This window comes from Lepus europaeus, chromosome 11 (assembly GCF_033115175.1).
Source record: "Lepus europaeus isolate LE1 chromosome 11, mLepTim1.pri, whole genome shotgun sequence".
Classification (NCBI taxonomy): Eukaryota; Metazoa; Chordata; class Mammalia; order Lagomorpha; family Leporidae; genus Lepus; species Lepus europaeus.
Genome location: NC_084837.1, coordinates 17,075,564 through 17,100,956, shown reverse-complemented (window position 1 = coordinate 17,100,956; position 25,393 = coordinate 17,075,564). Strand labels below are relative to the sequence as shown.

The following is a 25,393-nucleotide window of genomic DNA, read 5'->3' as shown; positions in this document are numbered from 1 at the left end:
GCCTGGAAGAGGGGCAACCGGGACAGAATCCGGCGCCCCAACCGGGACTAGAACCCGGTGTGCCGGTGCCGCAGGCCGGAGGATTAGCCTATTGGGCCATGGCACCGGCCCCAGTAATCTTTAAAGATTGCAGATTTTTGTTTTTCTAACCTGACATTACTTTTTTTCTTGTTTATTTTTAAAGATTTGTTTATTTGAAAGGTGGAGTTAGAGAGAGAGCGAGAGCGAGCGAGTGAGAGACGTCTTCTATCTGCTGGTTCACTCCCCAAATGGCCATAATGCTTGAGACTGGGCCAGGCCTTATCCAGGAGCCTGGAACTCCAATCCAGGTCTCTCACATAGACTATGAATGGACCGTTACTAGAAACTTTTGCCGATGTTTTGATGGGTATAGATAACAGTTGGAGAGTGATTTGTCAACATTAAAAAGTAGCCTAGGATTATCCTCACCAACTTGAATTTGAAACCTATTCAGGTTTTCTGATATTGGAGAGTTCTTTCTGTGGTAGGCATCAGTTCATCACTCAGCAAGCTGGACTCAGTGAGGGTAGCGTCTGCTTGGTGAGGTCCTGTGCCCCTCCACTGCAGACACTGCTGAGACCATAGATGTGCACTGCTGTAGGGACAAGCGGGAGGTGGGATTGGGTTCAGCTGGTGTGTGGTCTGATTTGAACTTATCCTTGGTGGGTGAATCCTGCTTGACTTATCACAGAGGTGCCCAGCTTGCATCTTAGGTGGAAGAAAAGGCATGAAAGTGTGAGTGCAGGTGTCTTTGTAGTGTGGCCACCAGTGTGGGCAGAGAGAATGGGAACATTAAGAAGAGTGCTTTTAGGGCACTCTTATGAGTAATGTTCTTCTACAGGCACTAGGGGCCATCAAAGCCGTACTGATTGTGTTTGATACTGAAATGAATTGTCCTGAAGAAGTTAATAATGTATCTTCTGACCCGAGTGACCTGGTGTAAATCTCTTTTGCAATAGAAGTCATAGGCTTTACATTACATCTACATCCTTCTTTTCTCGTAGGAAAGAAGGTGATTGATGTGGCCGCAGGCTCTACCCACTGCCTGGCTCTGACTGAGGACAGCGAGGTCCACAGCTGGGGGAGCAACGACCAGTGCCAGCATTTTGACACCTTGCGTGTGACCAAGCCAGAACCTGCTGCACTGCCAGGGCTGGACACAAAACACATAGTTGGAATTGCTTGTGGGCCTGCCCAGGTACTGTGTATGTAGTATGGTTTGCTATTTTATGAAGTTTTGATTTCCAGTTATTCATTGCTAGTGCATAGAAATACCATTGATTTTTGTGTGTTTTCCTTATGTCTTGCAGTTGTACTAAACTCAGTATAGGGTGCTATGAGCTTCATTGTAGTTTCCTTGAGGTTTTTTTCTTAGATAGTTAGGCTGTGTGTACATAGATAAGGACAGTTTTATTTCTTCCTTTCCAATCTGTATGCCTTCTGTGTCTTCTTCCCTCGTAGCCCAGGCTAGAACTTCCAATGTGATATTGAATAGAAGTGAAAGTGGGCATCCTTGCCTTGTTCTGACGTAGGAGGAAAGCATTCAGTCTTTCACTGTCAACTATGCTGTTAGCCATGGATTTATTTTTTTAGATATCTTATTATCAGAAAAAGGCAGTTTCTTTTAATTCCTACCTTTTTGGTATTTTTTTTTTTTTAAATCCTGAATGGTTGTTGAAATTTGTCAATGCTTTCTTAAATGATACCATCAAGTAATTTCCTTCTTTAGTCTATTAGTATAGTGGAATACATTGACTGACATTGACCAAGAAATGGATTACTGAGATAAACCTCACTGGATCATAGTATATTATTATTTTTGTATATTGCTGGATTTGATTTATTAATAATTAGTTGAGAATTTTTGTGTCATTGTTCATCAGAGATGTTGGTTTGTGGTTTTCTTTCCTTGTACTTTTTGTGTGACTTAATATCAGCATAAAGTTGACCTCATAAAAAGTTTTAGTTAAGTGTTTTGTTTCTTCTAGAATGGAATCTGTGGAATTAGTGTTATTTCTTCTGTAAGTATTTGTGAATCTTTCTGAACTTGGAGATTTCTTAAAAGATTTTTAACTACAATTCAGTTTCAGAAATAGATAAAGAACTATTCTGATTTTCTTTCTTCTTGCATAGGTTTCCCTAGTTTGTGACACTTGAAGAATTGTTCCATTTTGTCTAAATTGTCCAATTTTGGTGTCTAAAGTTTTCCTTAGTATTCTGTTTCTAACCTTTTTAAGTCTGAAAGGTCTGCTGTGAAATCCCTTTTCTTCCTGATACTGATTAAATGTGTATCTTTTTTCTTTGTCAGTTTTCCTACAAGTTTATCAATTTTTAAAAAGATTTATTTATTTATTTGAAAGGCAGAATTAGAGAGAGAGAGAGAGCGAGCGAGCGATCTTCTATCTGCTGGTTTACTCCTCAAATGGCTGCAGTGGCCACAGCTGGGCTGATCCAAAGCCAGGAGCCAGGAACTTCTTCTGGACACCGACATGGGTGCAGGGGCCCAAGCACCATCTTCCATTGCTTTCCCAGGTGCTTTAGCAGGGAGCTGGTCAGATGTGGAGCAGGGGCTGGCGCCATAGCGCAGTAGGTTAATCCTCCACCTACAGTGCTGGCATCCTATATGGGCACCGGTTCTAGTCCCAGCTGCTCCTCTTCCAATCCAGCTCTCTGCTGTGGCCTGGGAAAGCAGTAGAAGATGCCCAAGTGCTTGGGCCCCTGCACCCGCATGGGAGACCAGGAAGAAGCACCTGGCTCCTGGCTTTGGATCGGTGCAGCTCTGGCCATTGCGGCCATTTGGGGAGTGAACCAACGGAAGGAAGCCTTTTCTCCCTGTCTGTCTCTCTCACTGTCTGTAACTCTACCTCTCAAATAAATTAAAAAAAAAAAAAAAAAAAAGTACAGCAGTCAGGACTCGAACTGGCACACATATGCAATGCTGGCGCCTCAGGTGGTAACTTAACCTGTTGTACCACAGTGCCTACCCCAAGTTTGTCAATTTTGTCTTTTTTTTAAAGATTTATTTATTTATTTGAAAGGCAGAATTGCAGAGAGGCAGAGGCAGAGAGAGACAGATCTTCCATCAGCTGATTCACTCCCCAAATGGCTACAAAAGCCAGAGCTGGGTCCATCTAAAGTTAGGAGCCAGGAACCTCTTCCCAGTCTCCCTTGTGGGTGCAGGTACCCAAGAACTTGGACCATCTTCTGCTGCTTTCCCAGGTGCATTAGCAGGGAGCTGGATCAGAAGTAGAACAGCTGGGACTTGAAATTGGCTACCATATGGAATGCCAGCACTACAGCTGGGGGCTTTACCCAGTATTCCATAGCACCAGCCCCTTGTCTATCTTTTCAAAAAACTATCTTTTAGTTTCATTAATTTTCTTTTTTTTTTTTTTTTTAACTTTCAGTTTCATTGATTTGGGCTCTAATCTTCATTATTGTTTTTCTCTTTAGCTTTTTTTGGGTTTACTTTATTCTTTTTCTGGTTTCTTAAGTTCGAAGTTTACATTGTTGATTTTAGATCTTTTTAATTATATAAGTATTTGATGCTGAAAATTTCCCTTTATTTAGTGCTTTAACTGCACCTACAAATTTTGATATGTTTTCATTTTTGTTAAGTTCAAAATATTTTCTAATTTATCTGGAGAATTAGTCTTTGAATCGTGACTTTCTTTTTAACATTTGTTTATTTATTTGAAAGAGTTAGAGGCAGAGAGAGAGAGAGAGAGAGAGAGAGAGAGAGAAATCATCCATCTGCTACTTCACTCCCCAGATGCCTGCAGCGATAGCCAGGGCTCTGTCTGGCTGAAGCTAGGAGTCAGGAACTCCCTCCAGGTCTCCCACCTGGGTGGCAGGAACCCAGGAACTTGGATCATCACCCACTGCCTTCCCAGGCACATTAGCCTTAGCATGACGCTGGGTCAGAAAGCTAACAGCCAGGACTTCAGCCAGCACTTAAATGTGGGCTGCCAGTGTCCCGAACGGTGGCTGAATCAGCTGCACCACGTGCTTGCCTCTGACTCGTGGATTATTAAGTGTATTGTTTACTTTTGAAGTGTTTGCAGATTTTTCTGTTAATGATTAATAGTTTAATTGTATCGTGGCTGGAGAACAAACTCTATATAATTTCAGTTCTTTTAAATGTGTTAACATTTGTTTTATGTTCAGGATTTGTTTTATTTTAGTGAACATTTTATGTGTACTTCAAAAGAACATGTATTTTTAGTATTGTTGGGTGAAGTGTTCTATAAATGCTAGTTAGATCTGGTTCATTGCTGGCATATTTCATTTCTTCTACATTTTTGCTGTTTACTTTGCTCTTACTAGGGTAGTGTGTATATAGCTAGCATTTCATTGTCTGTGTAGAATTACTATTCTACTTCAAGTGGATGGAGATTCTTACAGCTGTCCATTAATGTGCATTAATAATTTTGAGATGGAAAATATTTTAAAATACATTTTTTATTATTTCTGTATGTGACAAAATGAACTGGGGCTAATGAAATGGGAAAGAAATTGGAAGCTGGCAGTACCTGAGCTAGACAGCCATGAATGTACGTATGCATGCATTTGGGCTGTTAGAGTCCTAAATGAGAAATAACCCGAGCATCTCTGTCATTCATAGTGGATTACTCCTGTGGAACAGATGAACAGCTGAATTGGTAGGTTTTATTTAGGTTTTTGTGTTTCTTCCACAGAGCTTTGCCTGGTCGTCTTGTTCTGAGTGGTCCATTGGACTCCGTGTCCCTTTTGTGGTGGACATCTGCTCGATGACTTTCGAGCAGCTGGATCTCCTGCTGCGGCAGGTGAGCGAGGGAATGGACGGCACTGCGGACTGGCCCCCACCTCAGGAGAAGGAGTGCATGGCTGTGGCAACGCTCAATCTTCTGCGACTTCAGGTGTTACTGATTTTCCTTCTTCCTGCTTGTTCTATTTATGAGTACCTTTAGAATTCTTTAAGAATGTTTACCAATATTGAAGGTGGGGTTTTTGTTAGGTGAACCACTAACGAATATTTTAAAGTAAGGTTATGATGGGGTAATATATGAGAGGCTTAGAAAAGTTGGTCCGTTTATGTTGTATATATCCTGGGAATCATTCTCTGCATGCAGGTAAAAATGTGTATGGATCATGCTCTTTCTGCTAAAATCAGCTGGTTGGTGTTCATCAGAGGAGGCAGGCCTGGATTGGCTGTTGTTGAATGTGGAGCAATGACTAGGTGATTGAGAGGGAAGCAGAGCTCAGCTGCTAGACCAGTGCTGCCTTCCCTCTGGGCTGAGACAGCTCTGCTCAGTAAGCTTGGTTCCCACAGCAGTACCCTCACGTGCTCTCAGGGAAGGTTCCCATTGAGCATCCAAACATAAGGTAAAAAGATCTTCCCCACCTCTTTCCCTCCCTTGGAAGCCTGTAGCTGAAATCTTTATCATATTTTTCTTTATCTTTGTAGGAAATCTTGTAACTTAATGACAGATGCACCATTTTTCTTGACAAAGTTATTTTTCCTTTTGTTACCCATTGACTTCTGTGTACCCCATCATGGCTCTCCCTCTTGCCTTGGTTTCTAGAAAGCACAGAACTGAATGTCATGTTTGGTTGCAGTCATCAAATTAGTAGCGATTTGGAACCTACTTTCCTCGAGCAGTCTTCTTAGCAGTGTGTTTGTTGTACTCTTTCTAGGGATCTACCCAGGAGTTTGCTTCTCAGGGTTTGTGGTAATGTGGCAGTTCTGGATAATGCGATGGAGAATGACTTTGTGTGTGTCTCAGGCTTGATTCCTTTTGGTTCATATTTGTCTGGTGCCTGCCATATGTTCTTTCATTGCTTTTTTTCTGTTTCTCTAGGTTCTATTTTAGTCTTTTTTTTCCATTGGCCTATACAGCCTGATTCTTAAAAAGAATCCTTTCTGGGAGTCTTTATTCAATAGATGAAGTCTTTTACAATTATTATTACTAATGTATTTGAATTTAATCTTCTGTTGTAATTTTTTTGTTCTTTATTACTTCTTTATGAGTCAAGTCTTTAAATTTTTCTTTTCAGATTCCTTTAATTGGCCACAAGATGTTGAATTCAGTATCTGAACTTTTACTGGCTAATTTTGTTAAAAAAATTTAAAAGTTGTGAATTCCATGAAATTCTATGTAAATCAATATTGCTTTTCCTGAAAAATATTAAGGTTGATAGCGTACATTACATCTAAATTCACCCTTCCCACCTTCAGAGTTGTGATTGTCAGGTATATCATATTGCACTGGATCTAAGGCACACTGCTGTTTTGCCTCTGAAAGAACTTTCCACATTGGCAGTTTGTAAGATGTATTTTGATTTTTGAGGTTAAGACATGAAAACAATAGGATTGTTGATTTTTTTTTAAGATTCATTTTATTTATTTGAAAGGCAAAGTGAGAGAGAGAGAGAGGGATAGACAGACATATCTTCCATCTGCTGGTTTTCTTGCCAATGGCCACAGTAGCTAGGGGTTGGCCAGGCTGAAGCCAGGAGCCCAGAACTCCATCTGGGTCTTCCACATGGGTGGCAGGGGCCTAAGTACTTGGGCCATCTTCTGCTGCTTTCCCAGGCACATGAGCAGGAAGCTGGATTGGAAGCAGAGCAGCTGGGACTCCAACCGGTGCTCCAATATGGGATTCCAGCATCACAAGTGGTGGGCTAACCCACTGTGTCACAACGCTGGCCCCTCAGGATTGGTGAGATATTGAATTGGTTTTTTAACTTCCTTCCAATTAATTAACATAATCATTTGTAAGAGACCATGTTTACTCAGATAAGTAGTCTTCAGTTTTGTTTATGTTCCCTCCCTCCTGGGTTCAGCTTGTTTCTTTCTTGCTGAGGTTCTTCCTTCAGTCCATTTTTTTCATCAGAGTCTGTGAAAAGTAAAGGCTGTTTTACTTTCTCCTTTGTTACTATAATTTGACAGAACTTAGCTTTCTAGGTTACCTGTTATTTTATCAGTTCTTAGAAGATGTTCTGTCTTCCCACTTAAATTGTTGATGTGAATTACCAGCATCTCTCATTAGTGTCATTGTTTCTTTGTCGCGAATTTGTCTTTCTTTTTGGTTGCCTTTCAGATTTTTTCTTTGTTTTGTAATTTTAATGGGCCACATCTAATGTCCAGATGAGGATTTTTTAAATTTATATTTTCAGGTTGTAATTCTCATTCAGTTTGAGCTTTGAGATTTCCATTAAGTTTTGAAAATTTTTCACTATTTACTATTGACATTGCTTTCTCCTTTTTATTTTCTTTTCCTCCTAAAGAAAGCCTGCTAGATATATGTTGCATTTTCTCATTTCATCATCCCATGCATCACAGTTTTGATATTTTTAAAAATCTTTATCTTTCTGTTCTTCCTTATGTTTGATTCTCTCAAGTCACAAGTCCTTCCTTTAGCTTGCTGTAGCCTGGGATTGAGATGTGTGTTTACTTTACAAATACTGAAATGATAGGCACCACTGGGAATTCTTTACAACTATTGGCGAAGTAAATCCAGGAAACAGCTCTGGGAGATGGGAGCCTGATCTGTGTTGCCCAGACAGGGAGACACAGAGGCTGAGTCACGTGCCTGGCTTTTGCTGGGTGCACGGAGGCTCAGGAGTGAGACCTGGGCCAGTGTTCACATCTCCATCCTGAGGGCTTTGTCCTTTTGTTTTTCTTATAACTAGAATGTAGTTTCGCATGAGGCTTTCATTGTACTAATTTTATTCTCATGTTCTGGTTTCTGTTCCTTCCTTGATCAGCATTAAAGTTTTAGAATATGTTTTTTAAAAAAAGTTATTGGAGAGAGAGAGAGAGAGAAGTAACTCCCATCAATTTATTTACTTTCTAAATGTTGGCAATGGCTGGGGCAGGGCTAGAGTTGGGCCAACACCAGGAGCTAGGAGTGTAATCCGGTCTCCCACGTGAGTGGAAGGAACCCAGTTACTGGAGCCGTCACTGCTAGCTCCCAGGATGTGCATTGACTGGAAGCTGGAGTTAGGAGCTGAGGCTGGGAACCAAGACCAAGTACTCTATTGTGGAATGTCGGCATCTTAACTGCTAGGCTCAATGTCTGCTCCTCCATGTACTTATTTCATGGATTCATTCCAGTTGCTTTTAATTGCCACCATTTCTTGGTGCATTTATGTTTCTTCTTGCTCTGTGGCTTCTGACAGAGTGTGTCTTGCTCCTTTTCATTGTGAGGTCATTTTAGTGTCCCTTCACCCTTGGCTGTGGAAGGTGCATTTGCCTCTCTGGGGTTCTGTGGGTTTTCATGCAGGCTCTAGATCAGTCCTGATTTTCATTCCCTGACTTGTCATAACTGTACCCAGGCCAGGGGTATATTTGATTTCACATCAATTACTGGGGCAGGCTGAGTCTCTGATGTCTTCTGGGATTTTTCTACGTAAAGCCTGGTGCAGGCAGTGTATCACCCTCTGGCTGTGGCTGGCTGTCAGGCAGGCGATCCTGAGTGCCCACAGCCTCCTGCAGGAAGCTCAGGTTCAGTGGGTTGTGTGGGCAGTTAGGAGACTGTTCTGAAGCCAACTTAGCACTGCTTTCAGAGCTCAGGACCTTGTGGCTTCTGCTGTGTTCTCTATGTCAGTTCTGGTTTTGTTACTGAGGATTCTCTTGCATACTCTCAGCTTGGCTATCTAATTTTCAACAGCTTTTTGGTTTTATCATATCTACTATTCCTTTGTGTTTAGTACAGATTGCTGAAAAGGGGTGGAAGTTGCTGCTTCTACATTGTTTAGTCCCCGCTATTGATCTTCAGCTTTTCCATATACATATTCATGGCTGAGTTAAAACATTTCTCTTATGAAATACCTTAGGATGTAATCTCAACTACTGTAGGTTAGACTTTTTAAGTCAAGTAAAAACTACATATGCTTAGAAGTTATTTTGTTTATTTAAACAACACTTCAAAATTGCGTTTCATTCAGTCTTTAATAAGATTTTGAATCTGTTTGCTTTTAGGGGTTCTAAGTGAAAATTGTTTTTCTCTTTTCAGTTGCATGCTGCCATTAGTCACCAGGTTGACCCGGAATTCCTTGGTTTAGGTCTGGGCAGTGGCCTCCTGAACAGCCTCAAGCAGACTGTGGTAACCCTGGCCAGCAGCGCAGGCGTGCTGAGCACCGTGCAGTCGGCTGCCCAGGCCGTGCTGCAGAGCGGCTGGTCCGTGCTGCTGCCCACTGCCGAGGAGCGGGCCCGGGCGCTCTCGGCTCTCCTGCCCTGTGCAGGTAGGCTTGGGTGAGGAGCTGGGTAGGCTGAAGGTGGGGTGCCAGGAGAGGATGGTGCTTCACTCAGTTTGGCAAAAAAACACTTCCTTTTCCAGTTTCAGGCAATGAAGTAAACATAAGTCCAGGTCGTCGATTCATGATTGATCTTCTGGTCGGCAGCCTGATGGCTGATGGCGGGCTGGAGTCGGCCTTGAATGCAGCCATTACTGCAGAAATCCAGGTACAGAACTGGGAGTACAAGGAGCTGAGAGAGCCATGTCACTTGGCAGGGAGCTGAGATTGAAAGCACTGTGCTCACTTACGAAGCAATGATGACCTCTTGCAACAATTATTGAGGAAGCTAAAACCTGAAACTTAGTGGCATCAAAGTATTTTCTTTAATTGAAAACTCTTCTGCCTTACTGATTAAAGAAGCATTATTGAAATGTTATTGGAGTGTGATAAAATTGCTCCCGCTTTAAATATGTGTTTCAGAGAATTTGACAGACACCCTGTTCATTGTATAGATAATTTCCTAAGATAAATGGTTTGGAGTAGAATTTGCTGGGCCCTAGGGAACATACATGTGTTTGGTTTCCCAAAGTAGCTTTGCCATTTATATTTGAGCAGTGAGTGTGAGAATCTAGCTCTTGCCTGTTCTTAGAGAGTGGATAGACTCTATATGGCTGAGGCCGGTCACACTGGGTGTTTTGTGAGAACCAAGTAGCAAGGGTACAGATTTTGGGGGCTTCACAGAAGTCTGGAGACCATCAGTAGTGGCAGCCTGGACCTTAGGCCCATAGAAAGAGTAATCTTTTTGGAAATTGATCCTGAGTTTCTGGTTGGGGGCATGTGGGCCAGTGTTATCAGGTATGTGCGATAGCGCTTGCATAACAGGACGGCTGGCAGTGGCCGAATATGCCTTCGTGCCTGGGATGAGATCAGTGCTCACCAATTTCTGTTTTATGATTTATAGGATATTGAAGCCAAAAAAGAAGCACAGAAGGAAAAAGAAATTGATGAACAAGAAGTGAATGCCTCAACGTTTCATAGAAGTAGGACTCCATTGGATAAAGACCTCATTAATACGGGAATCTATGAATCTTCTGGTAAACAGTGTTTGCCTCTGGTTCAGCTCATACAACAGCTTCTTAGGTAAATAATATTAGCTGTATTATATTTCAATAGGTAGTTATTGGTTTTCATATTAACATAGTGAATCTAGTGGGAATGTCTCAAACATGTATTTGGCTGTTGAAGAAAAACTCAGAAAGTTACCTAGGATAGATTTTAAAGTAAAGAGCAGATAGATTTTTAAATATTATAGGAGAGGTTGGGAATATATGAGGAGATTTTAAAGATTTTCCTGGAAGGGAAATTGGAAAATGAAATAAATATGCAAAAAGTTTTTTTTAAGATTTATTTTATTTATTTGAAGTGCAGAGTTAGAGACAGATGGGGGCAATTGGGGAGTGAACCAGTAGTCAGGAACACTGACTTTGTTTTTCTCTTTTGCTTCTCAAGTAAGATTTTTTAAAAAGGTGAAAAAGTTTGTAAGGTGATTTGTGAATGAGATGAGTTAGAAAATGAGAAACATTTGCACTGATGCTTAACAAAACTGCTTTATGTGAGTGTGGGCTCCTGGTTTGTTACATCCTGTACACACAGAGAAAGTAAAGACCTCGAGGGCTGGCTCAGGCAGTAAGAACTGAGCAGGAGACCAGGTGCTCTACTGCCCTGTCTGTGGAGGAGTGGTGAGTGGGCCTGGTGGCACTGGGCCCACTCTCCACAGCAAGAATGCCCAAATTTAGTGGGCGCTCAGAAAAATTTTGAAAGTGGAAGTTTTAGAGCTAGTTGTTATCATCAATTTTGGTAAACACTTTTGAAAAATGTTTTTCTCATTTTTGTTTTGTCTAATCTGAGGTTATTGCCCTCATTTAATATTTTATGCATTCTGACCTTTTATTTAGCAGTTTGAAATCAGTATAGTTGTAGTGGATTGAGCTTGGGATTTATTCTTCAATTTTGGTTGTGACCACTTGTATTAATTTGTCAGATGAACTACTGTTCATTGGAGTATGGAAGTCAGAGTAAGAGATACGTTTAGTTTCACAGAGTTAATCAAGGATCAAAGGAGAAAATTGACATTAATTGATTTATAGTTAAAATATAAAGTTCTGGGGCTGGCACTGTGGTGTAGTGGGTAAAGCCACTGCCTACAGTGCCAGCATCCTGTATGGGTGCTGGTTCAAGTCTCGGCTGCTCCACTTCTGATCAAGCCCTCTGCTATGGCCCGGGAATGCAATAGAAGATGACTCAAGTCCTTGGGTCCCTGTACCCATGTAGGAGACCCAGAAGAAGCTCCTAGCTCCTGGCTTTGGATCAGCTCAGCTCCAGCCATTGTGGCCATTTGTGGAATGAACCAGTGGATGAAAGAACTCCCTCTCCCTCTCTCTGTGCCTTTCAAATAAGTAAATCAATCTTAAAAAAAAGTAAATTCTATATAGAGGTGTTTTTTTTTTTCCCCCTGACAGGTATAGTTTTAGACAGTGACAGAGAGAAACAGAGAGAAAGGTCTTCCTTCCGTTGGTTCACTCCCCAAATGGCCATCATGGCCAGCGCTGTGCCGATCCGAAGCCAGGAGCCAGGTGCTTCTTCCTAGTATTCCATGCGGGTGCAGGGGCCCAAGCACTTGGGACATCCTCCACTGCCCTCCCGGGCCACAGCAGAGAGCTGTACTGGAAGAGGAACAACCGGGACTAGAACCTGGCACCCATATGGGATGCCGGTGCCGCAGGTGGAGGATTAGCCAAGTGAGCCACGGTGCCGGCCCCCTATATAAAATTTAAAGCAAATATTTTCCAGAGAATGAGTGTTGAGTTTCTACCACAGTTCTTCTTGGAGAAGCCTGTATTCAGACTCTGGCTGGGCCTGGGGAGACCAGCTTTGCCTGTCCAGACCTGCAGTGTCTGGTCTGGGTGTCACTTGTCATGGTTTGCTGATTACAGCTTGAAATGTGTCCAGTGTAGCTGACACACTGAATTTTTAAATTTAATTTTAAAAATTAACTTGTTTTAATTTTATATGTAAGACAGAGAGAGGGGAAAGAGAAACAGCAAGGCAGACAGAGAGATCTATCCATTGGTTCACTCCCCAGATGTCTATAATAGGGCTGGGTCAGGCTAAGAAGCCAGGAGCCTGGAACTCTGTTTGGGTTTCCCATGTGGATGAGAGGGACCCAATCACTAGTCATCATCTGCTGCCTCCCACGATGGATGTTAGCAAAAAGCCAGACAGAAAGTGGAGTAGCTGGGACTTGAATCGAGCAGGTGTCCCCAGTGGCAACTTAATCACTGAACTGAATGCCTGCCCCTACTGTATAATTTTTATTAATTAAATACTTATATACCAAATCAGTTATTAGAAAGCTTTTAGGTATTTTTGGAATAACTTGAGCACCTGAATCTACTTTTTCAACTGTACATTTTATCATTCTAAGTGCAGATTAGCAGATCAAAATGAAAGTAGTACTGTGGCTCCACTAATTTTATGTTTCTGTTGGACAGCCCTGCTCTATGACAAACTCATAGGTTGTTTTCTCTATCTTTACTGAGAGTCTTTGGTCTGAGTGGCCCATGAGCCTCGTATTGGTTCCACAGCAGATTTGCAATAAAGTTGTACATATTTTAAAAATAACAAAACAAAAACTTTAGGATTGAAATACATATCACTTTAAAAAATTTTGGAAAATTTAAAAGAGTCATTCATTATCAGTTCCAAGCTTTTTGGCATCCAGACTCTTTCCATAAGCATAGGTGAAATGCCCCCTCTGCTTGCACAAATGGCCATTCTGTTAGGCATTCTGTTTTCTTACATTAAGTGTTGGTGGTAGAAGGATACTTGAGTTGTTGACTTGGCTGCTGTAGTTGTTCAAAAATAGGATTTTGGAGACATTTCATGTGCTTTATTCCTTGGGAAACTTGGATTGTAAAAATTGTTGATTCTAAAAATAACTGCAAAACAGATTTGAGAGTAATTCTTATGTTGGTGAGGAACCACAGTACCATTTATATTTGAAAAAAAAAAACAAAAGAACTATAACCTTTTTGTAATCTGTGAACTCCATCCAAATTATACATTTTGATTGTAGTTTTGAGTTCTATATTAAGGGAATTATTTAAAAATGTAATTGTATTTTATTACTGTCTTTGCTTCTTCAGCATAGCATCAATGCCAGGTGCTAGGCCTATTGTTAGGGCAGGTTGTCAGGTAGTTCCCCTGAAAGGAGAGGTTGAATGGCTGTGAAGAGCATAGAGCGTGCTTGTCTGTGTTGTGTGTGACAGGGCATGCTATTCCTTCTTAGTGTGTGGGCACGAGTTGAGTTGCTGTGGTTCTCCCAACCTCGCCTGCTCCTGTCCTCATTCCTGCTGTTGGAATTTCCTGGTGTGAACCATGGAGCAGGTGTGATCGACATTTTTTTTTTTTCTCAGCAACTCTGCTATGACATTAAAACTTAAGGAAATGCAGTCAAAAGCATGTCCTTGGCCTTGATATTGTGCAGAGATCCGCAGGTTGACCTTTTGGCATTGGTGCCAGGTCTTGTGCACCTGGCTGTGCATTCCTGGTTAGGATGGGGCAGTGGGATGGATCTGGTTTGACAGTAGCTCTAGAACCATGTGCTGGTTCTCTCAGCTCTTCTTCCCCTTGCTGAGATTCTGTATCCAGTAACACTCAGTTCTTTTCTGTTCTTAGTGCCAGTGAGCAGGCCTGATTCACCTGGGGCTGGGACTGCTCCTAAGGGCAAGGTCTTGTCACATGTCCCCTGTGCCCTCTGTTCTTTCATCTCAGCATTATGGAAGCCTGGCAGTCCATTCTGTGCAGTGTTCCCTCCCTGCTTCTTGGTCTTGTTTTCCCTGCACTCCTTTACATTTTGCTCATGAACCAGACACATTCACTATTCCAATTATACCTTCCAGTAGGTCTCATTTCTTCTCATTTCTCCTCATCTGCTGATGGCTCATTGCTCAGGTCAGATGATATAGCCGAGACTGGAGCCACTGCTTCATTCTTTGCTGTCCTGTTCTTTCAGGACCTGATTCCTATCTAGGGCTGTTTGTACCTGCTGTGGGCTTCCTTTACTTTTGAACCCTGGGTACCCCCTACATGGCCCACCCTGGTGCCTCCCTTGAGTAGTAACTGAAGGCATATTGTAAGGTAGGTGAAGCACTGCACACAGTCTCCTCTTTAAGAATAGTATCATGTCTACATTTAAAATGTAGCTTGGGATAAAAAATAGTGACCCAGTTATTTTCCCTTTCAAGAGTTTTTACAGAAATATTTCTTTTAAAGCAAGATCTGTGATTTTCGACCATTTCATGGGGCTGAATAGGAGCACATTTGTAAAAGCAGAAGGACGTTCTATCTTTTGAGTCTTTGGAGCTCCTTTGCTCAGTCTTGACTGAGGTTCTGGTTATTGTCCATACACCTGACATATATTTGGGGAGATAAGTCAGCTGCAGGTCACCTGCATGAAGAATCTGTGCTTCCATTAGTAACTTTGTCATGATTGTCCTCCTTGTTTTTCCTCTTTAGCAGAAATAACTGGTTTAATTTGCAATCCTCTTTTCCCTTGCCTAGGAACATTGCTTCTCAGACTGTAGCCAGATTGAAAGATGTTGCCCGTCGGATTTCATCATGTCTGGACTTTGAGCAGCAGACTCGTGAAAGATCTGCTTCGCTGGATTTGTTACTGCGTTTTCAGCGTTTACTTATTAGTAAACTTTATCCAGGAGAAAATATTGGTCAGACCTCAGATATTTCTAGTAAGTTACTTAAAATAGGAAAGTGTCTCATAGGTATTTTGGGCCTTTATATTTAGGCTTTGTGGCGTGCCTGTTCTTCATGTTCAGGTGTGTGGATTGTGCACTATTAACTGTTCTGATTTAAGGGGCTTCATTTGGCAGCCACCTTTTTTGTCAAATATTTCTGCATTGGACTCCTCACTATTTTTAGTTTCATTGTCCTAACATTTAAATTCTCTATATAACAGACATGGCATTGTTTATGTTCACTGTAGTTTTCCGGGAGGTTTGTCAGATTTGTTCCACATGCTGGTTATGGAACATCGGAACTTGACCCAGTGTGGGGACTCACAGGGACAGACTGTTCCTGTGTCCTGTGAGGAACCAGCTGGATATAGAGGGAGGAGACGTCGCCGGATGAGGCTGAGTTTCAGTGACAGCTCTGACTACTGTTAGACATTGGGCTAAATCTCCTGGTGTGAATGGTTTCCCATCAGCAGCACTGGAATGATCCCTGAGGGTGCCTGGAGGGTTGCTGTAGAGTGATATGCGAGTGTTCAGCACTGTACATGTTAAGGAAAGAGTGGTGCCTCTGGACAAGCACCCAAAGGAATGGCTGGCTCTCTTTAGTTGAGCTTTCTCTGCCAAGGATGGAAAGGTCTGTTGATTCTGTGAATATTTTTTAGCTAGCATTTGCTAAGATAACTTAGTTATTTTGTGAAGAAAGTTGGGCACTTGTTGATGATGGAAACATTCACATTCAAATTGGTGAATTGATAATCTGAGAAAGGTACTGTCTAGTGCAAGGTATACATTTGATGTAATCAAATTCATGTCCCTCAGGTTACATGTTATAAAAAGTGCCAAGCACTAAGTGTTGACAGGTTCCTGTTTGAGAACTTTATGATACGTAGAAGATGTGCACATGAGAGTGGACTAATAGGGGAGTCAGGATGTTTGCAGAGTACATTTTTAATAGTGAAAACAAAATTTTCTAAATCTTTCTTCAAGGTCCTGAGCTGATGGGTGTTGGTTCCTTGCTGAAAAAGTACACAGCCCTTCTGTGTACACACATTGGAGATATACTGCCTGTGGCAGCTAGCATTGCTTCTACCAGCTGGCGGCACTTCGCAGAGGTGGCCTGTATTGTGGAAGGGGACTTCACCGGTACCATTCTTACTTCTTGTCTGTGGATACATATTTATGTTAGGAGATTGATGAAAACTCAGATGTATTCTTTCCTGCTAGAAATTCCTACAATTTAAGCTTTCTAGTCTTTTCCCTTTTATCTTTTTTAGTAGCTGGCAATTCTGTTGGTAAGCGACCTGATGTAGGTGTCCTATAACAGTACATATAATTGATGGTTTGGATTTATGCCACCACTGTTAACACTTCCATAATGAGGTCAACTTGATTATTTCAACAGAATAAAGATTAGTTGCCCCTTTTGTTGCCTTAATAGGTTCCAATATTACCTAGTATTTTTATAGTTAATTTTGTAAGGTTATAGCATTATTATTTAAAAGTTTAATTGGTTTATTTGTTTTAGAGACAGAGGGAGCTCCCAAATGCTGGTTCACTCTCTAAAAGCCTACAATAGCCAAGGCCAGGCCAGGCCAAAGCCAGCAGCTGGAATGTAATTTAAGTCTCTCTCGTGGGTGGCAGGAACCCAACTAATTGAATCATCACCTGCTTCTTCCTAGTGTGTGCATTTGCAGGAAGCTGGAATAGAAAGCAGAATTCGAACTCAGGCAGATTGATATGTGATGCCAGCATCCCAAAGTGGTATCTTTTTTTTTTTTTTTTAAATTTATTTATTTTATTTGAAAGGCAGAATCACACACACACACACACACATATGCACATGCACACATACACATAGATCTTCCTTTTTCTGGTTCACTCCCCAGATGGCTCTAACAGCTGGAGTTGGGCCAGACTGAATTCAGGAGCCAGGAGCCGGGAACTTCCTCTATATCTCCTACATTGGTGCAGGGGCTCAAACATTTGGGCCATCTTTCACTGCTTTCCCAGGTGTACGAGCAGAAAGCTGGACTGGAAGTGGAGCAGCTGGGACCTCAACCAGTACCCGTATGGGATGCTGGCACTGTAGGCAGCAGCATAACCCTCTATGCTACAGCACCGGCCTCTCAAGTGTTGTTTTAAGATACCAAACAACTACCACAAGACTCTGTTTTTAAATATTTTTTTTCTGATGGTAAACTTAGTGATAAACATTGATTTTTCTGTTTATTTAAAAAAAATTTTTTTTCTCAAGATTTAGCTCATTTATTTGAAAGACAGAATTACTGAGAGAGGTAGAGACAAAGAGAAAGAGGTCTTCCATCTGCTGGTTCACTCTCCAGATGGCCACAATGGCCGGAGCTGCTCTGATCTGAAGCCAGGAGCCAGGAGCTTCTTCTCCCACGCGGGTGCAGGGGCCCAAGGACTTGGGCCATCTTGTACTGCTTTCCTAGGCCATAGCAGAGGGCTGGATTGGAAGAGGAGCAGCCGGGACTAGAACCGGCACCCATATCAGATGCCAGCGCTTTAGGCTAGGGCTTTAACCTCCTGCGCCACAGCACCGGCACCAATTTTTCTGTTTAAAAAAGTTTTGTTTAAAATATTTTGTAAACTCAGAGTGTTCTCTTTTGATTGCTATTCCTGTCTCTTTAAACATAAAAGATAAAACAAATTGTGAAAGTATACTAAAGTGAAAACATTCTTTTGACTTACAATTTAAACAGAACAAGGCTACAAAGTACTTTTATAGGATAAATACTTTTATTACATCTTAATTCTTTTTTTTTTCTCCATTTTAAATACAGGTGTTCTCCTTCCAGAACTGGTTGTTTCTATAGTGCTTCTACTCAGTAAAAATGCTGGTCTTATGCAAGAGGCTGGAGCTGTTCCCCTGCTGGGTGGCTTATTAGAACATCTGGATCGGTTCAACCACCTGGCCCCAGGAAAGGAGCGGGATGACCATGAAGAGCTAGCCTGGCCTGGCATCATGGGTATGGCATCTTAACTTGATGGGCTTTCTGTGAGGAGAGTTGTGCTCTGTCTCACTTGTTTTTGCCTTTCCACTGCCTTTTTTCTTTTTAAAGATTTATTTCTTTATTGGAAAGGCAGAAGCGGGGGCTAGAGGGGTTAAGAAAGAGAGAGAAAAAGAATCTTTATCTGGTGGTTCACTCTCTAATTGGCCACAGTGGCCAGAGCTGGGCTGATCTGAAGCCGGGAACCAGGAGCTTCTTCCAGTTCTCCCATACAGGTAAAGGGGCCCAAGGACTTGGGCCATCCTCTACTGCTTTTCCAGGCTGTAGTGGAGAGCTGCATCGGAAGTGGAATGCCAGGATTTGAACCGGCACCCATATGGGATGCTGGTACTGTAGGTAGCGACTTTACCCACTACACCACAGTGCCAGCCCCAAGAACACCTTTTAAAGGAAGACAAATTATTTGCCATTATTTTCACTAAGTGGAAAATGAAGATCATCTAAATCAGAAGACCTTTGAGTTATATTTAAGGAAGGTTGTTCTGTTAGTAATTGTTGCTAAATCCTGAAATTATTTAAATATGTTTAACTTGTTTTAAACTTGTTTAAAAAGTCTGAAGACTCTCCTGGGAGATGTCTTCAGAAGGTAACAGTTGAGGTGCCTGGACATGGTCCGGCTGGTGGTAGAAACTGATGTGGGCTGCCTTTCCAGCGCCATGCGTGGTATTTGATATCAGTGAGATAGGGAATTCTTGGAGTTAGCTGAGTACATCCCTCTTGGCACTGTCTTAGCCCATACCAGACTGAAATGAAACTTGTCTTCTCAAAGTTTTGAGAGTTTGGTATTTTTTTAAGTCACCATTCACTGTGTGATTCTGATTTCTCAGGCTCAAAATTAAAATTGTGGTAATACTTTTACTTTATGTGAAAATTCTTGCTAGGTGGGCTTTTTTTTCTCCTATCTAATAAACACATTAAAAAGATGTATTCATTTATTTGAAAAGGAGAGGAATGGATAAACCATGAAGCACTGACAAGGCCAGTGTTAGGGTGAAGGTGGAACACTGAGTTCCCACTCTGCCTGTCGGCACAACTATGGGAAACAGCCACTCTGTATTAAAGCATCCTCTGTAGTAACTCTACCAAGAAATGACCTAAGAACGATTAGGCCAACTTCACTTACAATAACCTAAACATGGAAACAATTTGTGTTTCCATCCACAATGGAATGAGGAAACAGTAGCATTTTCAAACAGTGGTACATAATGAATAGCAATAAAAATGAATGAACTCAAAAACAGGATAAATCAGAGCCGTGCTGTGGCTCACTTGGTTAATCCTCCGCCTGCGGCACCGGCATCCCATATGGGCGCCAGGTTCTAGTCCTGGTTGCTTCTTTTCCAGTCCAGCTCTCTGCTGTGGCCCAGGAGGGCAGTGGAGGATGGCCCAGGTGCTTGGGCCCCTGCACCCGCGTGGGAGACCAGGAGGAAGCGCCTGACTCTTGGCTTCAGATTGGCGCAGCACCGGCCTTAGCGGTCATTTGGGGAGTGAGCCAATGGAGGGAAGAGCTTTAAAAAATAAAAAAAAGAAAAAAAAACACAAAAATTAGTAAATCTGTTAAAAACTACACTTTAAAAAAAAACAGGATGAATCTCAGAAAACTAATGCTGAAGGAAAGAAGTCAGGCACTAATTCCACTAATACAAAGTCCAAGAACAGACAAAATTAAAAGCATGTTGCTTAAGGACACACACTTAGTCGATAAATTGATCAGGAGAAGTAAGGGGTGACAGTCACATTGCTCCTTCCAGGTAGACAAGGCAGTGTTTGGTTGGCTCTTCCCAGCCGGATGGATGTGACACAGTTTTCTCTGATCAGTCACAGAGCATCTTGTATGTGTGTTATATTTCACAATAAAAAAAGATGTTAAAATGAGTAAATTGCTGATCAAATTAAATGCCCTCAATTATATCTGGTATAGAGAGAAAAATAACAAATGACCATTTAAGTTTACTCCTAAATAAAACCAGAAAAACATTGCTGAATGTATGAACTGGATTAAAGGTACATTTAATATCCTATGGCTATTTTCATTGGACAGTTGCTGCCTCTTGTTTATAGAGATTCTGGGTTACAACGATGATGGTCTAATATGGGAGACAGGGTTAGCTTTGTGGCACAGTGGGTTAAGCTGCCTCTTGCAACACTACCATTCCATATCAGAGTGCTGGTTTGAGTTCCAGCAACTAAGCTTCTGATGGCGTTTCCTGCTAATGAGCCTGGGAAGGCAGCAGATGATGGCCCAAGGACTTGAGCCTCTCCCAACTATGTGGAAGACCCAGATGGAGTTCCCAGCTCCCTGGCTTAGGTCTGGTTCAGACCTGACTGTTGCAGCCATTCAGGGAGATGGAATAACTCACTCTCTCTTTTTTCTTTCTATCCCCACCCCTTCTCCTCCCACTCTGTATCTCCTTCTCTCTGTGTCATTCTCCTTTTCAAATAAATGTATACATCTTTTTAAATGTGTTTATTAGATAGGAGAAGAAAAGCCTATAGTGATGGCCCCCTGAATTTTACATTTAGAGCTACAGTACACTTAGAATTGATTGTGGGGGCTGGTGCTGTGGTGCAGTAGGTTAGTCCTCCACCCATGCTGGCATCCCATATGGGCGCTGGTTCTGGTCGTGGCTGCTCCTCTTCTGATCCAGCTCTCTGCTATGGCCTGGGAAAGCAGCAGAGGATGGCCTGGGCAGTTGGGCCCCTGCACCCATGTGGGAGATCTGGAAGAAACTCCTGGTTCCTGGCTTTGGCCATTTGGAGAGTGAACCATTGGATGGAAGACCTTTCTGTCTGTCTCTCCCTCTCACTGTGTGTAACTCTACCTCTCAAATAAATAAGTAAAATCTTAAAAAAACAACAAAAAAGAATTGATTGTGTATATTCCAAAGTAGGAGTCATGCATTTTCCATAGTCATTTTGTGCTTTGGGTCATGGTGTTGGCACCTTAGCATGAAAGGATCATCCATGGTCACTCTTCTAAAGTATCACCTTTATCTAACTCAGGTTGACTGTCTTTGCTGGTGATCTTAGAACTTTTGTCCCCCTCTTTTCTTGGTGTACTTGTTAGGATCCCCAGTGTATTGCTGAGTAGAGGGGGTGACAGTATGCGTCCTTGGCTGATTCCTGGTAGCAGAGGAAAGAGCTTTCCAAATTTTACAAATGAAGCATGATGCTTGTTGTGGGTTTCTCTTTGTAGATATTTTTGAATATTAAAGATTCTTTCTGTTTCTGCTTTGTGCTGAGCTTTTAATTATGATTGAATGTTAAATCTCATCACAATGCTTTTTCTCCTTTTCTTGATGATCATATAATTTTTTCTATTAATATTTAAGTTGTTGACATTTCAAATGTTAAAACCTTCTGTTTCTGCAATGAAGCTATCTCTTTTTTTAAAAAAAGATTTTTTTTTTTTTTTTTTTAATTTGAAAGGCAGAGTTAGAGAGAGAGAGAGGGAGAGATGGCAAGAGAGAGAGAGATCTTCCATCTGCTGGGTCAATCCAAATGCAGGAGCTAGGAGCTTCCTTCTGGTCTTCCCTGTGGATGCAGGGGCCCAGGTACTTGGGCCATCCTCCGCTGCCTTCCTAGGTGTGGCAGCAGGGAGCTGAATCAGAAGTGAAGCGTCTGGGACTCAAACCAGTGCACATATGGGTTGTTGGTGTGGCAGGCGATAGCCCTACCTGCCAGGCCACAACACCAGCCCTGACGCTGTCTTGATTATAATATTTTGGTCATGTTAATGCTTATTGCTGGTCTTGATTTGTTTTTTGTTAAAATGATTTTTAATCTATATTTGTAATTTTCCTGAACTTTTTTGTATTTATATTTGTCATTTTCCTTGTAGTTTTTTCTATGGCATGTAATTTTCGTTGTGTGTAGTCTCACAAGTTCTTGATGACCATAATCCCTTCACTGAATTCAGGGTGAGAGAAGCTCCCAAGCAACCTCTGCTAGTTTCTATTTGCAGTTTACCTACCTGGAAATGGTTAAATAGTCAGGGGAGAAACCGACTGTTGGATTGCATAGGAAAACACCATAGACCTTCAGGCTTTGGTAACTGAGGTTCTGCCAGTATTATAGAATGAACTGGAGAAATGTTCTTTCCTCTTCTTGAGAATGGCAGAATTTGTCCTATAATCATCTTGGCTGGTAGTTTTCTTTGTGAGGAATCTGTTGAACAGTAGTGAGGTGGATTAGGACCCAGACATTTTTTGTAATTATGGTAAAATATGAAGGTAATTAAAATTGTGGAAAAATGAAATTAAAAGTATGAGTTTATGTTGATGCCAAGCAATTTTTGAAATTATTGTACAGAGTTTTCATATATGCATCTTGCAATACTATGAAAAAAGTTTCCTTTGAGTACTACATTAGAATTTCATCGATGTGATGTTTATCATCTCACCTTTTTTTTTTAGCTTTTCTATGTTCCTTGTATATACATTTAAAAATAAAAGTGCCCTCAGTTATACATTTAGCTTTATGCCAAAAGTTTTCATCTGCGCTCTTTTTATTTCAGTGTTTTTCTAATTCTCATAGTCACTTTTTCTTGGAACTTTTTAAATCACACTGTATTTTTTAAATTCACGCTGTGTTTGGTAGGATTTTGTTTGGCCTATTGTTTGTGCTGTTAGTTAGAAGTGTATTATTCCCTCATTGTGCCTGTGGGTTTGTCTGTTTACCCTTGTAGTTCTTTCATACAATTCGTTCTTTTCGTTTCATCTATTGATTTATTGACTGATTTTTGGCTTCTGTATATACAGAATCACTTTTCACAGCTCAGAACTGTAGAAATAATGAGGAAGTGACGCTAATACGCAAAGCTGATTTGGAGAATCACAACAAAGATGGAGGCTTCTGGACTGTGATTGATGGGAAAGTGTATGATATAAAGGACTTCCAGACGCAGTCACTCACAGGGAATAGTATTCTTGGTGAGGCTGCATTTTTTACTTCATTGGTTACAAGTTGTAGTGTGAGTCGTTTTAAGCTAAACATTTGACTTGTAAATGATCTTTTAGTTTTGCTCTATTCCCCACACATTTTAATGTATCTGTGGCTTACATGTCTGTCTCCCCCCCCCCCCCCCCCCCCATCTCCTGAAACCTTTTATTTAAGGTATACAAACTTCATGTATTTCACAAATACAACTTTAGGAACATAGTAATTCTTCCCATCCTACCTGCCCTTCCACCTGTACTCCTACCCTTTTAGATATTTGTCTTATCGAGAAATTGAGACACATTTGAAGAACTTATCATTGACGTGCATTTTTTGTTCTAGTGCTTGTTAGGATTTGTTCTGAGGCCTGAATTGGCCTAGAAAGCCTGGGAAAAGTGAGGTTCATTGTACTGAGTGATTCTCACTTTTGAGACACTGCCTACTTACTTCCTACCTGCTATTTCTACTGTAGCTCTCTGGGCAAATTGCCTTGACGTCATGTTCTGTTTTCCTTATTGTTTCAGCTCAGTTTGCAGGGGAAGATCCAGTGGTGGCCTTGGAAGCTGCTTTGCAGTTTGAGGACACACGGGAATCAATGCATGCATTCTGTGTTGGCCAGTATTTGGAGGTGAGGCTGCTTGCTGCGAACAACATGGGAACACTGGGGAGACCCTTTCTGGTTTGATAGGATGATTTATATCCCAAAGTATTGACATCTGGGCCTTCTGTGGTGCATTATGTGATATAAAGATCCTTTGGAAGATTTTTCATAAATAAATTCACATTTATTCATGATATGATATGCTGGTCTTCAAAAATTTTTTAAAATATGATTAATTTGTATGAAATATAGATACTGTCCCACAAATAAAGAGGTTAAACTTTGGTCTTACAGTTTTATTGTAAGCTTATACAGTAATTTATAATTTCAAACTCTCCTGAAATATTATTTTTTATGAAGAACTATATAGAAACACAATTCTTTAGAAATATGTTCTCTATATATTCATTAGTATTGGATTGGCATGTATATATTGTGATTTATTTTCCAGATATCCAGATTCTAGAGGTAGCAAAATTTATTAAATGTCATAAGGGTAGGGCTTAAGATATTTTATGAAGGAAAATTAACGTTGCTTACAAATTATCTGATGTGACTCAAAGAGTTAAAATTGTTTTCATTTGAACTCTTGTTTTCCTTTTTAATGAGCTTGCCTTTTGTTAGGATAAACGTTTTTCTGCATGTGTGGTCACGGTTTACTAACCTGTAGCAATACTTGTCATGTCATATGTCATTGGGTTCTTTATGCATGTAACAATCCATTCTTTTTTCTGAAGCATTGTATATAGTCATTTTGGAAACATGATTTGACTTAACTAGGAATATCCTAGTTAAGTCTTTTCTCTGTGTTTTGGTTTTCTGCCAGCAGACCTGTGTATCTGCTGCCTGCTTTCCAGGATAAGTGGGGTGTATCTGGTATCTACTGTTTCTGGGGCACAGCAGCATAAAAACATTGATACGGGAAGAATAGGGTGCCTGCCCGGAGCACCCTTTTATCCTCCCCTTGGCTGAATATCTTTAGGGTGTAAACTGTTTTGTTTTGGTTTTTTTGTTGCTAATTAACCCTGTTTTCTCAAACTGATGGTGAAATTATTTTTTCCAGCCTGACCAGGAAGTTGTTACCATACCAGATCTGGGAAGTCTCTCTTCACCTCTGATAGACACAGAGAGGAATCTGGGCCTGCTTCTTGGATTACATGCTTCCTATCTTGCAATGAGCACACCGCTGTCTCCTGTTGAGGTTGAATGTGCCAGTAAGAAAAACACTGTTTTCTACTAACCAGTTAGCGGGCTATTTTAGTTGCACCATAAGTACCGTTAAGGGTGGAAGAGGAAGACTAATCAACACAAAGAATAGTGAGAGTCAGCCAGTTAGAGTGTTGTGGGTGGCTTCATATGCTTCCATGGTCCCTGGTCACAAAGGAGCCTAACTAGCATGTGGGATGGTATGTCTTGTGAGTAGTCTCACTTAACGTGTCCTCTGAGAGATGGGTCTACCATGGCTGTTGTTTCCCTGTGTGCCCTGAAATTCTGGAATATATATCATTGTTCAGGTGGGGAATAGCATTCTGTTTAAGGATTTTGTTTTTTCTAGACTCAGGTCAGATGGATTTTTGGATTTCAGTATTTGTAACCACTTCAAATAATGAAGTTTATCCATATCTCATATGTTGGATTTAAATTTTCTTCCTGTAGTTGTAAATTTCTTATTTGTCTGTCTCCACCCAACAAGCACGTACTGAACAATTGCTTGTGCAGGTTACCCGGCTGGGCGTCATGACGCAGGGATGGGTAGGATGTGCCTCTGC

The 25,393-nt window shown here is 41.3% G+C and overlaps 1 protein-coding gene across 1 annotated transcript in view; it reads left to right on the top strand.

Moving 5' to 3' along the window:
- Positions 1–25,393, top strand: part of HERC2 (HECT and RLD domain containing E3 ubiquitin protein ligase 2) — a 230,098-nt gene that overhangs the window by 76,485 nt on the left and 128,220 nt on the right. The window contains 11 exon segments of the mRNA XM_062205025.1: positions 1,026–1,219; positions 4,719–4,919; positions 9,021–9,249; positions 9,345–9,469; positions 10,205–10,383; positions 14,866–15,050; positions 16,041–16,196; positions 17,858–18,043; positions 22,846–23,016; positions 23,548–23,651; positions 24,688–24,838. Coding sequence (XP_062061009.1) covers positions 1,026–1,219; positions 4,719–4,919; positions 9,021–9,249; positions 9,345–9,469; positions 10,205–10,383; positions 14,866–15,050; positions 16,041–16,196; positions 17,858–18,043; positions 22,846–23,016; positions 23,548–23,651; positions 24,688–24,838 — 1,881 coding nt within the window.